This window comes from Cebidichthys violaceus, unplaced genomic scaffold (assembly GCF_023349555.1).
Source record: "Cebidichthys violaceus isolate CVI_PGR_0920_01 unplaced genomic scaffold, fCebVio1.0.p SCAF_42, whole genome shotgun sequence".
Classification (NCBI taxonomy): Eukaryota; Metazoa; Chordata; class Actinopteri; order Perciformes; family Stichaeidae; genus Cebidichthys; species Cebidichthys violaceus.
In genome coordinates, this window is record NW_027176617.1 from 911,750 (window position 1) to 930,902 (window position 19,153).

Consider the following 19,153-nt stretch of genomic DNA (forward strand, 5'->3'; position numbering starts at 1 on the left):
TGTACATGAATAATTTGTAGTTGCAGTTACACAGGATTAGAGGCATGTGCAAAACTTTACTATGAATGTTTCTCCTCATTAGTTACAATATGAAGGGCTTCACTTGTGCATGGTCCATTAGTATAAAGAACTTCAAAACAGTTTCAAGACACATAAATTAGACCTTTCACTGAGTAACTCAGTTTAGTGTTTAACCCTGGTCTACAGTACCTCCTATCTCCTCTGTGGCTCTTAGTGTTTTCTCCTATTTGGACTGATTGATTGCTGCAGTACTTTCTCCCCTGTGAACGACAGCTACAGTTTATGTGGAAGAGAATTAAAACCTGTGTAATTCCCCAGCCACCTTCATTGTAACAAGGAATAACATGTTTCTTGAAGCAAGCCAGTCAGGGGATACAACGACTCATTTTGTACTTTAAAATGTTCTCTTTACCATCAGCTCTTTTGTTTGTTTGTTATGCATGGACATTTAACACAAACAGCCAAACATTCCTGATGGGTTTTCCTATGAGGGATTCACTGTCTGGCAAAGCAACTCAATTATTCAATTATTCATGACATATTTTATTCGTCATGATACATTGATCACCAAAAACTATAGTCTGTCCAGCAAAGGTTTTTGGAGAGATACAGGATCAATCTGTCACCTCCTTTAACCTTAGATACTTTTGTTTTTGAGTAATTATTGAAATGTCTCTTTCTCATTTTTTTGTTTTGCAGCAATGTGGACACTGATGAACTCTGTGGTAAGTTGATCCTTCGCCTACGTTAGAACAACTTTTAATATTGGTAAAAAGCTGTACTCTTCTAGCTTTATCTTGCTTACCTCACAGTCAGGAGCACTGTAGACCCAGCATAAGGAAATAACCATGTACGATTTTGTCACATGCGCTGTGACCAAACCCCTACAGGCTGTGTGACTGAGCTGTCACACAGCGCTGCTTTAACAAAACACCTACAGCCCTGTCCCAGTTGTTTAACTCACGAAATGTTTTCTCCTTTATGTTGTCATTCTGCTGTGAAGAGTATTTCTCCCAGCACCTCTGTGAATATGAGAATGTTCTCGCTGCCTTAGAAGACCTGAATATGTCCATACTGAAGGCAATGGACAAAACAAAGAAGGTAAGATGATAGAAATGAAATCATCATTGGAAATATAAACCTGCTTTTCTCAACAAAACACACTTGCTACTTCTCTATCTCTAATTTTGTAATATTTAAAATCTGTAATCATATCTGTATTTCTTCCTGGCATACACTTGAGGATATTTTAGATATTTTTTCGGATATTTTAGAATTCTATTTCCATTCATTCCCATATGTATATGCATAAGTTTAGCTGCTCACAAAATATACAAAGTAAGCAGCGTTAGCAGTGTGTGTATGATGTGTGTGTGTTTCCGTTTGATGTGGCTGAAAAGAAAGGCTGTGACATTCGTGGCAAATTGTGTAAAAATGGTCACTAAAAGAAAATGTCACAAGAAAAATCTGCTAAATGGATGCTATTTCTATTTCTGTTAAGAGAACATGATCTGCTCATATCATATATTTATTTTAATTAACATCCCTGTGACACACTCACACACAGACCCACACCTCCACACAGTGAACATCACACTGACATCTCATGCAGCGCGCATAATGATAATAATATGAGATGTTTGATTTACTCACAGCATGTCCTAAACTCCACGTCTCAAATCTCTCCCAACATGCTCCTCTGCTGCCCTACTGGCTTCCTCAGATCTCCCATTAGTCAGATTTCCATTACAGAGACAAAAAGGACAAGCCAGGATTCATTCATGCTACCCCCAGAACAAAGCACGTTATGATTCTTTTTGTACTTGTAGCCAACATAGACAAGGAATTAAAGGTTTTGGCTGCGCAACCAAACAAATACTGCGTTTGATCATGCCTTGGAAAAAGCTTAATTTCGCCTCGATCTTACTGTAGAGCTTTGGCAGAAGCTGAGTACCTATTAGATGATCAGGCAGGAAAAGGGGGATTACGAAGATGGGGGGGCAAACAGATGGGGATGAAGGTAAATTATCAGAAATGGCAGAAGAAAAACAGAAGACTGAAGGTACAAATTCTAGGATGAGGAAGAGAGGCATACATCTGCAGGGAGAGCTTATTTTTGTTTCTGCCACCCTCTCTTTCTCTGCAGTATCTCATCTGGCACATATGACACACGCTGTGAGGCTCAAATCGCCCCTCTGATCTGCACTGAAGCAGACACGTCTCATTCTGCTTCAGAGAGTGGGAGTAAAACTTCAATTATTGGTGGTAGTTCTTTATTAACGCAGAGAGGTAACACATGATGACATCCAACTTCAACACCTAAGTGCTGTGGGGACAAAGATAAATGTCAATGGAAGATACAGAGTTTTGTGTGTGGTAAATGTTTTGACACATACTGAACAGAAAAAATGGCAGTGAGGGGAGATTTTAAGAAAAATGGCATGAAATAATACATGATTTCACAAACTTGGACATAAAAGTAGAGAACCAATGTATATCCTTTGAATAACTTTTTCCACTCAAAGAGAAATGTATTTTTTTTTAAATAGGTTCTAAAAGGTTGGACCTGCAGGACATGTGCCTTCATTTCTGCAAAAGAAACGACACATACACACACTTCTGCAATCCCTTTGCAATCTTTCATAGACCTCAACTTTCGCCAACCTGTGATGAGGTGCCAAAATGAAAATGCATCTGAAATAATTTTCTGTTAAGAATAAGAATCTCAGGAGAATAGTTGAGAGCAGGAAGTGAGACAGCAGGAGAGAAAGAAGAGAAACAGTAGAGGCAGCATGGATATGTGTTTGTGTTGTGTTGTCATTCGAAAAGGGAATATTTACCTTGCTGCAGACTTTTAAAAGCCCCAAGCTCACATGAGGTACACTGGAAAAACAATCACTCACAAATCAGCTTTTTTTTCCCATCAATACATTCTGCACTATTGTTCCCTCACAGATATAGTGTGTGAAATGGATATTTGAGTTCAAATTAAATGAATGAATGAATGAATGAATGAATGGCGATTTACTTATTTATTATACCTTTACTGTTTGACTATTTATTGTATTTGGTTTTTTTTTATTTTTCCTGTTTGGTTTTCTACTGATGTCTGTTGTTGCACTGTACACCTTTCTGCTGTAATCCTGCAAAGTTCCCTGCTGTGGGACTATCTTATCTTAAAACAAATAACTGTGCTGGAATTGGACATAATTGAGGAGTTATTGGCCAAGGCAATAACTTTGATATCAAATTACAACACTATAATATGAACACACTGCTGATGTCCCCCTGGTGTTTACTCTCTGGAGCCTACACAATGGTTTTCTCCATCTTAAATGTGTCAAATTGAGAGATAAGGAACTTATGGCAAGCTGCATTTATCTGTTAGTCAGTATTCGCTTAGCAATTAGGAGAACAGATGCTGCATTAGTAAAGCTCAGCCATCTGAGGTATGAACTGTATATGTATTTGAGTGGGTGGTCTCTGGCTGTGGATGTGTGTGAGGGGGCTGGATGCATGTTTTGTGAGGTGTTCCCTTTTTTTGCATTGAAAAATTATTAGTGTGTATTTGTGTGAGCTAACGTATGCGCAAGCTTATGTGGTTGATTGTGTGTGCGCTTTTGTGTCCTCAAACATCCATGCCCATGTGCGGGGGAGCTGGAACAAGAATGTGCATCTGAAACAAAGCCAGGCATGTACTGTATGTGCATCTGTGCTGAGACACTAAGGGTTTCATTTTGCACAGATACTCTTGCCAAAGCTATTTAAAGGCTTCCCATACCAAACCTCTTCTTTCAGCAAGATGAAGTTGCTGTGAACTTCACAGTTTATTGTAGTATTAGCGGTGCAATCATTTGTTTTCATAATGTAAAATGTTTTTAATCCTAAAGATAAACCGAGATAACATATATATGCACATATGCAATCTGAACTAGGAGCTGTTGGCAAGTTCAAAATTAGCAAAGTAATGTACAGTAAGTATTTCCTAAATGAGGATTGACACATAGCTAAATCAAAACAGGTTGCACCACTCAAACTAATTCTTATTTAGAGATAAGCTAATGCTAATTAATTAATTAATAACTGGAGAAACACAGTCCACGTTCTCTTGTTCTGGCACTTTGAGGTGATCAGTAAGAAAGGCTTTCAAATTTCAATCAGCTTCTTTTTGACATTATTTGATGATGATTTGCAATCAGGATTTAAAAAAATACTGAGGTAGAGTGTTTTTGCAGTGGGTGAGGTATGATTGCATGGCAAGGTGGAGGCTAAGTATAATAGCCCAGACTATAAGGCTCAAATAGTGTGATATTTAGCAGCAGTGCATTGACAAAGAACTCAATTGACCTTTTGTACAACTGAAAATGAAAGATCAATAGAAAAGGCAAACAGGAAAACCAATTGTGGACCATAAGCTGTTTAAAATGACTGAAGATTGGTGAGGTGGACACACATACACACACACACACACACAACGGAACAGATCACAGGAGGTAATCTATGCTCAGATGGTAGACGGGAGACTGACCTTTACCAGTTTTGTCGTGACTCACTCTCACTGAGTGAATGTGCTCATGTGTGTGTGTGTGTGTGTGTGTGTGTGTGTGTGTGTGTGTGTGTGTGTGTGTGTGTGTGTGCATGTGTGTGCTGATATTCAGAATGTCAGGGGATCAAACAATACTTATGACCGATAGCAATTCTGAGTTTTTAAATCAAACAGCAGGTACCACAGTGTTTTTCCATTTTTCTTTCTGTGAAAAACAGAGTTAAGGTTGTTCATTCTCACATTTTAGGACTAGCTGTTCAGTCTTTAATCTGATTTGCTGCCAAGATCAATGGGAAAAGACTGAGTCTAATTATCTGCTCTATATTCTGGAGAAGAGTTCAGCCCAACATACTGTAATTAGGATATGTGTGGGCAATTCCACGGTCTGATAAATAAATCCAGCTTTTAAAATCAAGCCATCTTCATTGTACTTTTTAAAACACAATAATTACCGATAGAAAAAATCCCTGAAATACATTTTCCTGCCTCTCCCCCTCTTTCTTTGTCTGGCACACACACACAATAATCATTCTCTAATCTTCACTAACAAGTTTGTTGAGTGCGCACACTGTGGGAGCTGGCGTGCAAACAGCAAACTCTGTTGTACTGAGCATCAATCACTCCCCTTAGATTAGATCCAAAACAGCACTCAACCCTTCTGCCCTCCACATGTTACAAATGATGCCTCTCCAAAATGTCATTCAGTTAGATTTTTTTCCCCCATCAACTTACTGAACAAACAAAACAAAATGACACATAATACCTCGACCGGAAATACTTCTGTTACGTATTTTTGATGTTATGTTAAAAATAATTTTCAACATAAACCATGCAAACATGTTATCTGCCAAAATGTATGCAGATACCTGTTTCTGCCGATCAGAAACATGATTTAAAACAATGAGGCCAGTGGTATAGTTTTGGTTTTTCACATGATAAACACAACACCAGAATGTGTTTTTTAAGGCCCAGAGTGTCATTGAAACTAAATCATTAAAATGTAGTTATTTGAAAAGAAATATATTATTTCTGTCCTTCAATTGTTGCAGTCAAATTTGCATCTTTTATAATATCATTTAACTGCTGTGAAATATTCTTTTGGAGTGTCTATAACAACTTTTATCTGATTCCTGAAAAAAATACTATTAATTATTTACTCAAATGATTACACTTTGTGTGTTTTTTGTTTCTATTTTATACTATTTCTTACAGGGCCAATATCATGCATAAAGGTCAGCTCAGTCATCATGATTGATGATGTCATCAGGGTTATCTTAAGTTAGGTCTGAGATTCATTGTTTTTGAAGTTTGATTCCTTCTAAGGATCTTTTGGAAGTCCCCCAACTTTATGAAAGTTCAATACTAAATCGCCTGGGTACCGCTTTAATGTAACAGATCAAATGCCTGTTTCCATCTTGATAAATGCTCGGTGGACGTCTGGGTCAGCAATGAAAATAAATCCAGTTGTATGCTCAAAATAAAATGATATCCAGTGTGATTTAAATGCTGATGGTAAGTTGCTAAGTTCAGTAGTACAGACACATCTATGATTCAATGAATAAATGAGTTACACATTTGTAGTAAAATGGATTAATATAACAGAAACTCACACTCCCTTCCTGTTTTACCTGTAAATATAATGTACTCATTAAAAGCTTCCCACCCTTCCTTCATGCATATAAGTTGAGTTCTTATTTTATTCTATTTAACTTGAATCGTTCTGTTGTCTTCTTATCATCCATTTAAGAATACAAGTTAAGAGGCAGGCTTTAGGAGAGGTTGAGTGTAAAACCCCCATATTGTTCATGTTCTTCTTCCTATTTCCCCTTGTTTTATGTCATCTTTTCGAAATGATTGATCATTTAAGCATCTTTTAATTAGCAGGAGAAGTTTGGACGTTGAGTGACTCCTGATTGGCATGCAAAACTTGTCGCTGCTCTCCTTGCTCTATCATCCTTTCTTTTTATCATGCCTCCCACTCTAACACTCCTCCACCCCCTTCCTCGTGATTGACAGGATTATCAGGAGTCCACCCACCTGGAGCAGTTTGTGACCCGCTTCTTGCTGAAGGAGACAACCAATCAGCTTCATTCACTTCAAAGCTCTCTCGAGTGTGCCATGGAAACCACAGCCGAGCAGACTCGCCAGGAGAAGTAAGAACAAATCTTTCACACACATACAATTAGTCCTTAAAACATGAACAAATTATATTGTACAATGGCACCTGTAATTACAGTTATCACATCTAGTGTGACAATTTTGTCCAAACCACGCACACTAATTTACATCCTACATTTCAGATTTAAATGATGCTTTCATCCAAGGTGCTGCGCAACAACACAGGTTCCTACCCTGTATTTATAAAGACCACCTGCTTTTCTCTGTAATCCATTAGATATCTATATTCCTTTACTTTTTTGATCACTCTGTAACCTTCCTATGGGAAAAAAATATACATGGAGGGAGAAAATTAAAAAGGGATTGTCAAGATTTGAGAGAAATAATACATAGAGACCAAAAAAACACAACAAATACAAGGAAAGATGGTTTCAATGTCCTATGATCTGAAATCAAAATGACATGATCAAACGATATGGGGGATAGTAGTAAATCACTGAAGGTGAAAATAATAGGAGGACCTTTTCACATAAGCCCCTTTTACACAAATATTCCTCAATACTGCTGTAAAGAAGATGTGCCTTCTCACGGCTCTCATTAGCCTCATTTCCAGTCACATCAGGCAGCTAGCAAACAGACAACGTAAGCAACTAACTGGTGAAGCATTTAGCAGCTAAAGAGTCACATATTTTCCTCAGGAGATGAACTACAAACCAGAACTACAAGGAATGTGAATATCAGATTTACAGTCATCAGGCGATAGCGGAAACAAACACGACTCAAAATCAATGCTAATGGGACTCTGTGTCTGCTTCAGTAAGGCAGATGTTATGTTTACAGCTTGCTGTGCCACCCTGAAGTGTTAAAAAATCAATTAACTCAGGTTTAACACAGGCTTTGTTACTGCTTTGTTCTTAACTGAAAGCTATTTACTGTAACCCCAAAAATGTGCAACATGTGACTTTTTTTCATCATCCATTGTTTGTGGATCAAAACACTGAAAGAAACTGGACTAGAGTGAGGCCACTGCTGACACATCGATAATAAGAACATGACCTTAATGGGATTATGATTTCCTTATTAGCATATTTATAAATGTTTTTCTGATAATAAACAACCAGCCACTGGCTGTGTGGACAGTTGATGATTAAACCTGAGACACTTGTATTGAGGGGGGGCTCTCTGTCGGTTCATTAGTGATCATGACTCACCAGTGTAGTACACCAGGTTTCATGTACGTTTATGGTATATGCTATTTATAGGAGAGGTGATGACGTACCGTCTGTTTGCGTCCCCTCACCTGTCTGTGTTCTCACTTGTTGCAGCCTCAACAACCGAGCAGTGATTTGCAGCCAGCTTCTTCCAGTTTGACGTGTTTCTGCTTGATTTCAGTTTGAAAAAATAATTGTGTCCCTTTTCTCCCCATGTTTAAACTTATTCTCAGAGGCGGAACATCATGTGCTTTGAGACTCCCACCGACTCTTCCCTTCTTTCCTGTCCTCTTCTAAATGTTTCTATCGCCCTCTCATGTCAAAGTGTGTCTGTCCCTTGCTCCCAGAGCAGCTTCTTCTCCTGCAGCAGCCGTCTCTGAATTGCCACACTTCAATAATTCCCCTGTGCATCTGAGTGCTATCACTCTGTTCTTCCAGACATGCAGAGGACCTGGTTGTTTCTCTGGTGGCTTAAAATTGATTTCTGTGGTCAGTTTTTTCATGTGTGAAGAGGGCAAACTGGAGCTCACATTCATGGATGCATGGTATGACTCAGAGCTGAGCGTGAGCTTTGTATTCATAAGTTGCACTGTTCATTTCAAAAGCAATATTACTTTCCTCTTGGTAATTTGTTATTTGTTATTTTTATTTTATCCATCATTAATCTGCATAATCATTTAATTATTTCAGTAATCATATCCTGGCTTTAAAACTGAATAGGTGACACATGGACAAAAAGGTCCTGGATTGTTAATTCAGGCCACATAGTTTGCTCTAACAGAGATTAACCTCCTCTTCCTGAACATGAAGAGGCAAAGGCTGCTGATCTTTGCTCGATGCTGGTCTCAGATGGGTTTTAGCAATTAAAGTTAATACAGTATGACTCAGTGGAAGACTGAGGGGGACTTGTCAACGGTTCCTGCTGCTCCATACATCAAGCAAACACACACAATTAACTCGTGGGTTAATTATGCATTCTGCATTTCTCCCAGATGTAGGAGGAGACATTTAAAATCTATTATAAGTGGTGTCATATGAAGCAACCATGTATTCTCAACCAAAGGAGATCATTCTGAATAAGATGACTGTGATTTTAGTATATTAGAAAACACATCAGATCACAGATCTACTATAGCTTGCTCACTATATATGAGATTTACTTTATAGTTAAAGCTAAAAAGCAAAGTTCTGAATGAAGTCTAGTGGATGAAGGGAAAAGTTTCACATTTAGAGAGTTAGATGAGAAGATTTATACCACTCTCAATGTCTGTACACTAAACATGAATCTACAGCTAGCCGCTCATTGGTGTAGCTTAGGCCACAGCTAAATCAAAAACTGTTTTTGAAAACTGACTAAGAATTTTGTAAGTATCTTGAAAGGAATTGCAAATACATAAAACATGAATTATTGAACACTGTGAGCTGAAAATGTACAAACATATCAGTGTGAAGTCTGAAGAATGTTGGAGAGCTTCCCTTAACAAAAAATAATGATCCTAAAACACACTTTCCTCTCTTTTAAGTATACGCAAATCTCACACACATATAAACATGAACACACACATACACACATCACCAGAGACACCCTTAGGTCTTCTCAAAATATGGGCCCGAACAACTTGACAGCACAAAGATAAATCCTAGGTGATGTCACCCTGCGGCTGCATACCTTCTCACTGGCATTAGCATCACTGTCGGACCAACACAACATACAAATATAACGTAAGCCTGGACAACTTCAGGCCTGAGCTGAGACATCTATTCAGGAGACATGTGTCCTTTGGGCACCTGGTGCCAGACACCCCAGGTGAATAAGGTAAAATATTTAGCTAATAGATATCACCATTAAACTGTAATGGTGGCAATAATTTATTTTATTACAAGTTTGATTATGCTTATGAAATATGTGCTAATTTAAATGTCCAGAACAGAAATCTGAACAGTGGATAAAGCTTCAGGTTCAAATTATTGTTTAATTTTGTTGATATATTAGAGTCAAAGGTTTTTACAGAATGAATTTTGAATGTCTCTTTGTATCACTACATAAATTAGAAACAATTTTCATCATGTTTTTATTGATATAATGTTCCATAAAACAGGCTATGAATGATATATGAACAAATCCCTCTGTGAAACATTCAGATTATATTGGACTGAAACTGGAAAGTTTGGCGAATGTAAGCAGAGATTTCTGGCTCAGAGTCTGAGAAAATAATAAATTTAGAGAAAATGGATTTTAAAGATATGTGTTGTAAAATCCCATACATTTTGTAAGACGCTACAGGGGAATAGGGAACCAAGTATTACAAGTTTTCTGAAATGTTATGTTTAAATATGCAAATTTGGCATAATGCTAACGTTTGGTGACTTTAGGAGAAATCTCAAAAAGACAAAGTAGTCAAATAAACACCTAAATGCGTATTTTGGATGTTTTCTTTCCACTAGTCTGAAAGAAGAAAAATAACCCAAATTGTTAAAATTGATGAGTGCATGAAATACAATGTTTTCTAGGGTGCCTCCCCCTAAATGACATTCCAAAAATTAAAGAACATTACAAGTTGTCCCTTTTCTTTTTCACTGTCCTGGCACAAATGAGTTCATGCAATAAACTATTCAAATTGAACTTCCTAATTGTGTTCAACTTTATGTAGTTAATTAAATTACAAAGTCAAGACTTGTGTTTATTTTTGAGAGTCAGCAAAGCCCAAATCTTGGCCAAAAATTTTGTGGGACCCATCTGTCATGTGGTGTGTGGAGTGCACCCCAAAAACCACGGAATAAAGGTAATTTAATTTCAGTTACAAAAGCCTTTTAATTATAATGCAATCCCAAAAATGTTAAAAGAAAATATGCAGAAATATTAATTTCTCCCTGTTCTGACTCCAGACAGGGCCCGCTGAAGCCAGAGGTTTTGTCCATCCAGTGGTCGGGTCGTCGCTCCAATCGCAGGCTTCAGAGGAACAGCAGCCTCTCTCCTAACAACCCTCTCCTCAGTCTCGTCAATTCAGGTGGGTTCATATGTTCTGCTGTCTAATGCTGAGTTTGTGCAAATAATCGAAGCGTCCCGTTGTGCTCCACTCTTGAGTTATGTTGTCTTGTACCTGCCAGCAGCAGAAAAGTAGCTTGGCCAGAGTCAGAGTGTCTTCACAGGAAGCAGGGCCGAGCACAGAGGGAGGGGAGGGAGGTCGAGTTTAGGCGTGAGAGAGAAACTGAAGTGAGATACGGAGACAGATTGAAGTGGACAGTTGTGTTCCCATGTGCTCCTGGGTGTCGATCCAAAGCCACTGAGTGCTGCGGCACTCAGGTGGAGGTTTGAGGTTGGGAGATGTACGACCTCAATCTCAAGTCACTATGTGCTGCAAGTGTGAATACACTTTCACTGTAAGTAAGATAATCACTGAACACAAACTCCAGTCATGATATACATACTAGCAGCTACAGTGTGCCAAGCGTGCCCTGGTTTGTGATGCACCACTAGCCTGCAGTTTGTTGATGCATGTTTGACTTCTGATGCGTCTCTCTCATGCAGGGCTGCTCACAGTAGATATGATAGTTCTTCAATAGTGGGCAGTGAGAGAAGCAATAAACTTGAATGAATACAATAATTAACAAACAGTCATCTACTCCCAATTAGGGCTGTCACAGTGTCAGATATTCACCACAGGATTATCGTAGCCAAAAAAATTCATGATTGCAATTTCTATAGAATTTATTTTTTAATAATAATAATGCTATCAGTCAAATTCATCTTTAACTTTGTTTATCATGCATTTTGTCTTTTTTTGGCAAATGAGTTAAACCTAAATTACGAGTGTGGGGAAAGAGAGTCTGTAACAAGAGGCGCTGGATTATTGTCATAAATGGAAAATCAAGATGATATAAATATTTCACATTTAAATATCACAGTTATTGTCAACCAGTAAATTGACAATCACACCCCTACTCCCAAAGCAAACTGAGTACATTTTTTTAACATTATATATTTAAGGTTTTTAAGATTTTTCTTTTTTTTAAGATTATATCTTTTCATGATGAGAGAAATATTTGTAATATTTGTTTTGCCGTATATGTTAGATGATATTATTAATTGTATGCATGTGTATTGTTTTGTATTTTACTGCTGTATTTTGTAAAGACAACTTTGGGATTTGGGGCCTTTTTCATTAACTTGACTTCCACTGTGGTGGATCATTAAGTTGTGTTGTTGTATGTTTTCAAAGACGATTGCTTGAAGTCATTACTATAATATACAATACACCTTTATTTATATATAACAAAAAATATTATTTTTTTAAAGTTACATTTATTTAGTGCTGTTAAGTGCATTCCAACAATCTTAATGCGAACACAACTTACCTTTATAATCAGATTCACTTCTTGACCTGCCGTCGTATGTAACTGTTGTTTGCAGTCAGTTTTCGGTTAAACCTTCATCATGACATCAGCCAGTTGCTGGGAGACTTGAGCAGCAGATGCAGAGCCTCTATAAACTTTGATTACAAGCGTCAAAGCGTTTCTATTGATTGGCATGTTTGTGTGCTGCATTACATGAAAGGACACCTTGAAATGCCTCCTGGGACACGATCGCCTTTTTAGAGGTATTCAGGTCAAATAATCAATGGAGGAAAATATGTTTAAAATATAGTCGATGTATGCAGCAGCACCTTTCATCCCTTCACCTTTGTTGTTCACTCTTTCCGTCTGAAACCTATCCTGTCTGTGTCTCTAGGTGTTTATGAAGAAGACGGCCAGTGGATGATCCAGGTCAACAGACTGCAGAGGCTCATCGACCGTCTGGAAAAAAAGGTGATTTCTTTTTTTTCAACCTTTTCCATACACTCCGCTACTTCCTGCCTCCTTCTTCTTCTTCTTTGCTCTTGTTATTTTCATCTTCATCTGTCTCCTCTCACCATCCCGGCCATCTGGTCTTTACATCGCTCTCTCAGATTAACCACAAATTATGGCAAATTGATTCACAACGATATCTACAAATTATCTAAACCCAACAACACCCTCCCACGTAGGAACACAAACACATATGCTGTCTATAGTATAGATGAAACTCTCACAGCTTCTATCTGCATGTGTTGAACGTAGCATGAAATCTGAGATCTGTTTTGAAGATTTAAAGTTCTTGCCTATTTTATTTCTATTTCGGATCCTTTGTGAATTTTGCACTCATAAATGGTAAATCAGTGGTTCCCAACCTGGTGGTGGGGTCTCCTCAAGGGAATCAAATAGAAATCTGAGGGTTCGTGAGATGATTAGCAAGAGGAAAGTTATGTTTACATTTTTATCCTTTCTTCTAATCTTTCCTATTGTTCTTGTAAATTGACGGCTTATTGTACTTCTTTATACTCAAAACATACAATCAGATATTGCTTTAGTTTAAATAAGAAATATACAACATTTAGTACATAAAAAAAGCAACAACAACTATTATCCATGTAAAGATATAGTGAAGTAATGTCTACCTAAGCAGCGAATGAAGTCGCTCTCCCTCTGTGTGTGTTGTTATCTTTTTATTGCCGGGCATGATAATACAGCCGGATAATACAGTCTCAACCAACAGTGTCGTCGTGGAAGCGTAGCACCCACCCACCAGTTCCCCCTCAGGTGAACACTGCCAGCTCTGTCAGCACTTTTGCCTTAGTTTGTACTGTTAGCACTATTAGCTCAGTTAGCTGTGAGTTGCCGACTCAGGCACCGCCGTTGAGAGGCAATCAAAATGCTCCCAATCTCGTATTATGGGCCTTTAAGGGCCCACCAGCCAAGCCAGAGACCAGTTATTACAGGAGATTGTGCAAGATGTGCAAATTCAAAAGTATTTGCTGTTGAATTAGCTAAATATGTCACTGTGATCATAGCACATCATTGTATATTTTTTCTGCAGGAGATCCGTCTGGAGCCCGTTGAAGAGGAGGTCTTGGAGAGCAAATCGGTGCGTTTTGTGACTTAAATCTACTTTTCTACTGTTTGTGACCACTCTGTGTTTCTCTGTTCTCACATGGGGGAGTTTTACTGAAAGGGAGGCCACACTGAAAATACCACTAAGTGGTTGTCATAGCAACAGCAGGGCTGAAACTTGACAGAATCATATTCTGTTCTTCCACAGCACTGACTGCCTTTATCTTAAATCTTTGTGTATAAAGGCTCAGTATTGTTACTACAGTGTTACTGTAAAATATATATATATATATATATATATATATATGTATTTTTTTTTTTTTTTTTACAGTAACACTGTAGTCCTGTTACTACAGTGTTACTGTAAAATATATATGTATATATATATATATATATATACATATATGTATATATATATATTTTACAGTAACACTGTAGTAACAGGACATTTGTTTAAGCTTTTCTTGTGTGTAAACCTTCTGGCAAATGAAATGACCCCTTGTGCTTTTTGAGCTATGCTTACACAGCGCGCAGGTGTTTGTGTGCATGTTATCGTTCCCTGTTTAACCTCAGCATCATCATGCCAAAGCAAAGGGAGGCTGTTACTGCCCGAGCTTCATATCACTCATTTCACGGCTGAAAGACTCTCTGTAGTCGTTGACACAGCCGACCAACACAAACACTGGCAGGAAGATTTCTCTTCAGTGTCTACCATCAGACACATAAAGAAGAGGAAACGTGTATAGTAGAAGGAAATTTTCTTTTATTAAAGATCGTTTGTTTGTATGAATAATTTTATACAAGGCACGTGTGTTTTCGACATTTCATGTGAGATTCACATGAAATGTGTGATTTTCAGAAAATGACTACTTTGCTCATGCTGCTATTTGATCATGGCTTGGTGAGTCCAAAACACATAATTTGAATTAAAGCACTGTCACATTTCAAAAATATAGGTTTGGTTTTTTTAAATCACTATTTTGTATCACAATATGTATACCAGAAGTATCATAGCACAGCAGCACAAATGAAACCATGCATATGAATAATACATGTATGTAACTGTCGTGTCTCATCATGCGCACGTCTCAGCAATGTGTGAATTAATAAATATGTAATTGGTGTGTCACTGGGAATAAATGTGCTGCTGAGAGGACTATGTGTCCCCTGTGTGTGTGTGTGTGTGTGTGTGTGTGTGTGTGTGTGTGTGTGTGTGTGCCTGCGTGTGCATGTGTGTGTGTGTGTGTGTGTGTGTGTGTGTGTGTGTGTGTGTGTGTGATGAGAGAGTGTGTTTCTCCCAAATTAGCCACTGAGAGAAAATCTTGAGGCGTTTTATCAGTCACACACAGACACATAATTAACACACACACATACTCACACCACAGGCCGACGGGCAGACCAATCACTTCCTGTCCCCATCAGCCACTCTGCCTCTGTCAACAATGCTTCATCGGCCATGAAAAATGATCTTTTATATTGTCATGATTATAGCAGGTTTTCCTGGTTTTTGTTCCTTGCTGTTCACGCCTTTGTTCAACAAGACTCAGATGCTTTCATTTTTTATTTTTCAAAGTGTAAGAAAAGAGTGTAAATGAGTGAGCGGGTGTAAAACCCGACCAGAAGATTTCTGAACGTCCCCCAGCTCCATCAACCTCTCTCTCTCCACCAGAAGCAAATCCTGACCTTCTAACTTTGCGTGCCTTCACGTGTGTGTGTGTGTGTGTGTGTGTGTGTGTGTGTGTGTGTGTGTGTCTTTCTGTGTGTGTGTGTTTGTGTGTGTTTGCGTGTTTTGTCTTCACAGCACATCCTGATAGTCCAGAGGCAGCTCTCGGTGCTGGAGGAGGAGCTGGAGGAGTTTCGTTTGGCTCTCAGACAGTACATGGAGTGTGCCTGTGCCCAGACTGGATGTCTACAGTCAGTTTACATTCTCTTTGTTCACTTTGTATCAAGGATTTACTACATATATTTGTGTTGTTTAGTTGTTAACATGTTTGCAAAAGGTTGTATAAAGAGCAGTATGGGAATAAAAGACATCCAAAAGAAAAAAGAATAACCAGTCCGCACAGAGCAGGAAATGTAACATTTAGCAGTTGGTATATTATCTGCACACACACGACTGTCTACATGGCGATCTATTGCATGTTCATCCTGCCGATGCTCTTCTACAGGCTTCTTCCTTTTTTCCCTGTTAAAAGATTTATTTTTTTGGAGTTTGTACTTATCTGTGTATCTGATCTAGGATGATGTAATATAAGAGTGAATAGGATAGGAGTTAACTTATTCAGACTTATTCAATAGTTTGCATGCTCTGCCAATACATTCATTTTGTGGATGTTTTATGAAATTTAAATTGAGATGCTCAGTTGTCAAATGTATGTGAGAATTATGGTTGTCTATAGCATTACTTTCCTTTATTTTATTTCTGGAAACAAAGAGAGAAGGTATGTCCCTTAAATACCAAGATGTCTGTAATCTTTAAGGAATTGTTTAACTCACAGACACCACACATACCTTTGACTTTTCTGTATCTGAATTGTAATTTACAGGATTATGGCATTTTTATCCGTTGACTCAAATCTGCATTGAATTACATCATCCCCTCTGTAGCTGAGTTTTTTATATGAATTACATCAAGGATCTGCAGGCTCTCTACATAGTTCATTTATATCAGAGAAATCTTCATGAGATCATGAGCAACATTGAATTAATCATGAAGCTTTAAAATAGAAACATCAGAGAAATGGCTGTAATTTTTGGCCTGAAGTTATGGTCTGGCTTTAGTGCAGCATCAGACCACAACACGTTCGGTCAGTAGATGAAAGACTTTTTGCACTTTCTTTTTCTACATTTCAAACATTTGAAATTTTTTTTACATAAACTGTCACTTTGGTTTCAGGCCAAATCCAGCAGCCCAAAAGACAGCATGACATTTACATGCTTTGTCATGGCCATTTCTCTCAATTAAAATTAGATTAAAACCTCTGAAAAAACACTATATAATTATAATTTGAGGATGAAGACACAGAAAACATTAATTTGATAGATTCACATTGCTTGCTCCCTGTCAGAGAGTGGAAAACAATGCAGAAGGACTGGCTGTGCTGAGGGACATGATGTAGCACACTAATTAGTGATTGCATGACTTGTGCTCTCTGCTCTTTTGCATTTGGCAGCATCGCAGTTCAGCGGCTGGCAAATGAATCACGCTTCATTCTCTATGAATTCTGGGAGCATAACAACGTGTGGAAGAAGTAAGTATTTATCCGCACCATATGCATCATGACTAATGCACCGAGGCCTCATCAAATAAACCCCAAATTATGTTCTTTGCTCAGCTTGAACTCACTGAGAGTAGGTCTGGTTCACACTGTGTATAGTGACAGTGTTCTCTGTGAGACTTTAATGAAACTGATGAGCAAAGATGCAGAGAGGAATTAATGTTAATGCAACTTCAACTTCGAGATGGTCAAAATGCAAGTCTTCGTGAATTGCATTCATTTCTTAACATGTGACTTTATATTTTGCATCTGAGATGTAGTTAGTCTAGTCTGTTTAGTAAACATTAAAAAAATGGACCTCAGTGATACCAACATGCATTTACTAAGCAATGGGTTGTCTCTCACCTTTGACTACACTACATATTTTTATCTGAAATAAGGTCCCATGTTGGTCCACCAGAAAGGGCGGGACTTTGCCTCTCTATAATTGTCTTTATAGAAGTTATCCCAACATACAAGAAAATGTATAATAGTGCACAGAATACCCGCAAATAGGATGCCGAAGGTGTCCATATTTTACTCTTACAGTAAATTAGACTTTCTCCAGCTTTAAAAAGAACACAACATCTTTTAACTAGCTGGTGTGAGAAGTGAATTTTTCCACTTAATTAGGATCAACAGGCAAAGTCAACAAGCTAACAGGCAAAGATAAGGACATTATAAATATTTATTGACCAACCAGACATTTCTAACTTTACACTCATGGAGAAAGTGCTTTAACCCCAGTGTTTTAATAAGAAATACAAACTCTGCTATAAGTGTTGGTCAAATTGGATGTTTTTATATTGCTTTTCTGTGTGTTTTGTTGTTTCTGCTTTTTTTCCATTCTTATGTTTTTTAAACCAACCAGCAACAAATTCTTACAAAAGTAAAGTATTTTCAAATAGGCTTAATTGAAGAGACATTTTTTACTGTTTTGGAGGTTTTAATTAGTTGCCTGTTAATAGTAAATAGCCTAGGAAAATGGTGTCATGAATAGGTAGGTTTACAAACAACTGAAGACATCTTTATGCATCATCGGTAAGTGAATCTTCCTCTGCACAGTCACCTGCAGACTAACTACAGTAAGACCTTCCAGAGGGGGAACGTGGACTTCCTGGAAACTCCTGAGAGCATAACCACTATGCTGGTTCCTGGTAAGATCATTCATTAGAGCTCCTGCTGGTTCTCCACTCACATCACACTCAAACCTATCACATCCAATAAGATCAAGATAACTTTCACCTGACTGATCTTACACTGCCAAAGGGTAACCTCTCTAGCTTCAGGTGCCCTCTGGTACGTCTATCATCAATCATTAAGATGACCCTCAAACCCTCAGAACTTAATTTAAAATTTGTCACAATGCCAAAGTTTTCAAAAACACCAAGTCGTGCTGTGAGATTTTTGATTTGAGTATTTCACCTTGTAAATGTAATAAAGAATGTATGATGTCGATACGTATTTAGCTTGATGGTTCATTCTCAATCTTGGAAACAGTTTAAACCACAACAAATATTTTGAGAATATAAAAATCTCAACACGTTTCAATTTACTTAACTATTGAAGCTTTCAACCACACCTCATGGCCTTCCTCGGCATGAGGCTCAGTAGTTATAATGGAAAATAATGTATGTATGAATACAACTTAATATTTATGATATCAAATGAAATAACACGTTCTACATGACAATCAAGCAACTCCGGAGGAAGGCCATGAATTGTGGTTGAAAGCTATGGAGATAAGTAAGTTGGATCTTAAATTGAGGTTGTTGGTTTTTTTCCTCTTTTGTGTTGAGGATTTTTGTTTGTTTGTTATGTTTTGTTCTGGTTTTGGAGTCATTATTGCATTTAGCTTTGAAGCTAATTATATAAAATTACATTTAACAGTCACATAGTCAGCTCATGTTAGACTGTCACTCAATTTTATTCATAATAAGTTTGCTTTTGTCCATGTTTTGCCATTTTTTCCAGCACACCAGCAATTGTCTTTGTGTTATTTTCCTGCATTATTACATCAAATTGATCTTGATTCTGTCTCACAAGCATCACCACCACGTAACCAGCCACAAGCAGCGCAGAGGGCAGTGCTG

General features: G+C 37.9%; 1 protein-coding gene across 1 annotated transcript in view; it reads left to right on the plus strand.

Moving 5' to 3' along the window:
• Positions 1 to 19,153, plus strand: part of necab1 (N-terminal EF-hand calcium binding protein 1) — a 28,091-nt gene that overhangs the window by 8,124 nt on the left and 814 nt on the right. The window contains exons 4-12 of the mRNA XM_068728624.1: positions 721 to 746; positions 1,025 to 1,122; positions 6,584 to 6,720; positions 10,783 to 10,904; positions 12,626 to 12,702; positions 13,790 to 13,837; positions 15,605 to 15,717; positions 16,977 to 17,054; positions 18,126 to 18,217. Coding sequence (XP_068584725.1) covers positions 721 to 746; positions 1,025 to 1,122; positions 6,584 to 6,720; positions 10,783 to 10,904; positions 12,626 to 12,702; positions 13,790 to 13,837; positions 15,605 to 15,717; positions 16,977 to 17,054; positions 18,126 to 18,217 — 791 coding nt within the window. The remainder of the gene's footprint in view (positions 1 to 720; positions 747 to 1,024; positions 1,123 to 6,583; positions 6,721 to 10,782; positions 10,905 to 12,625; positions 12,703 to 13,789; positions 13,838 to 15,604; positions 15,718 to 16,976; positions 17,055 to 18,125; positions 18,218 to 19,153) is intronic.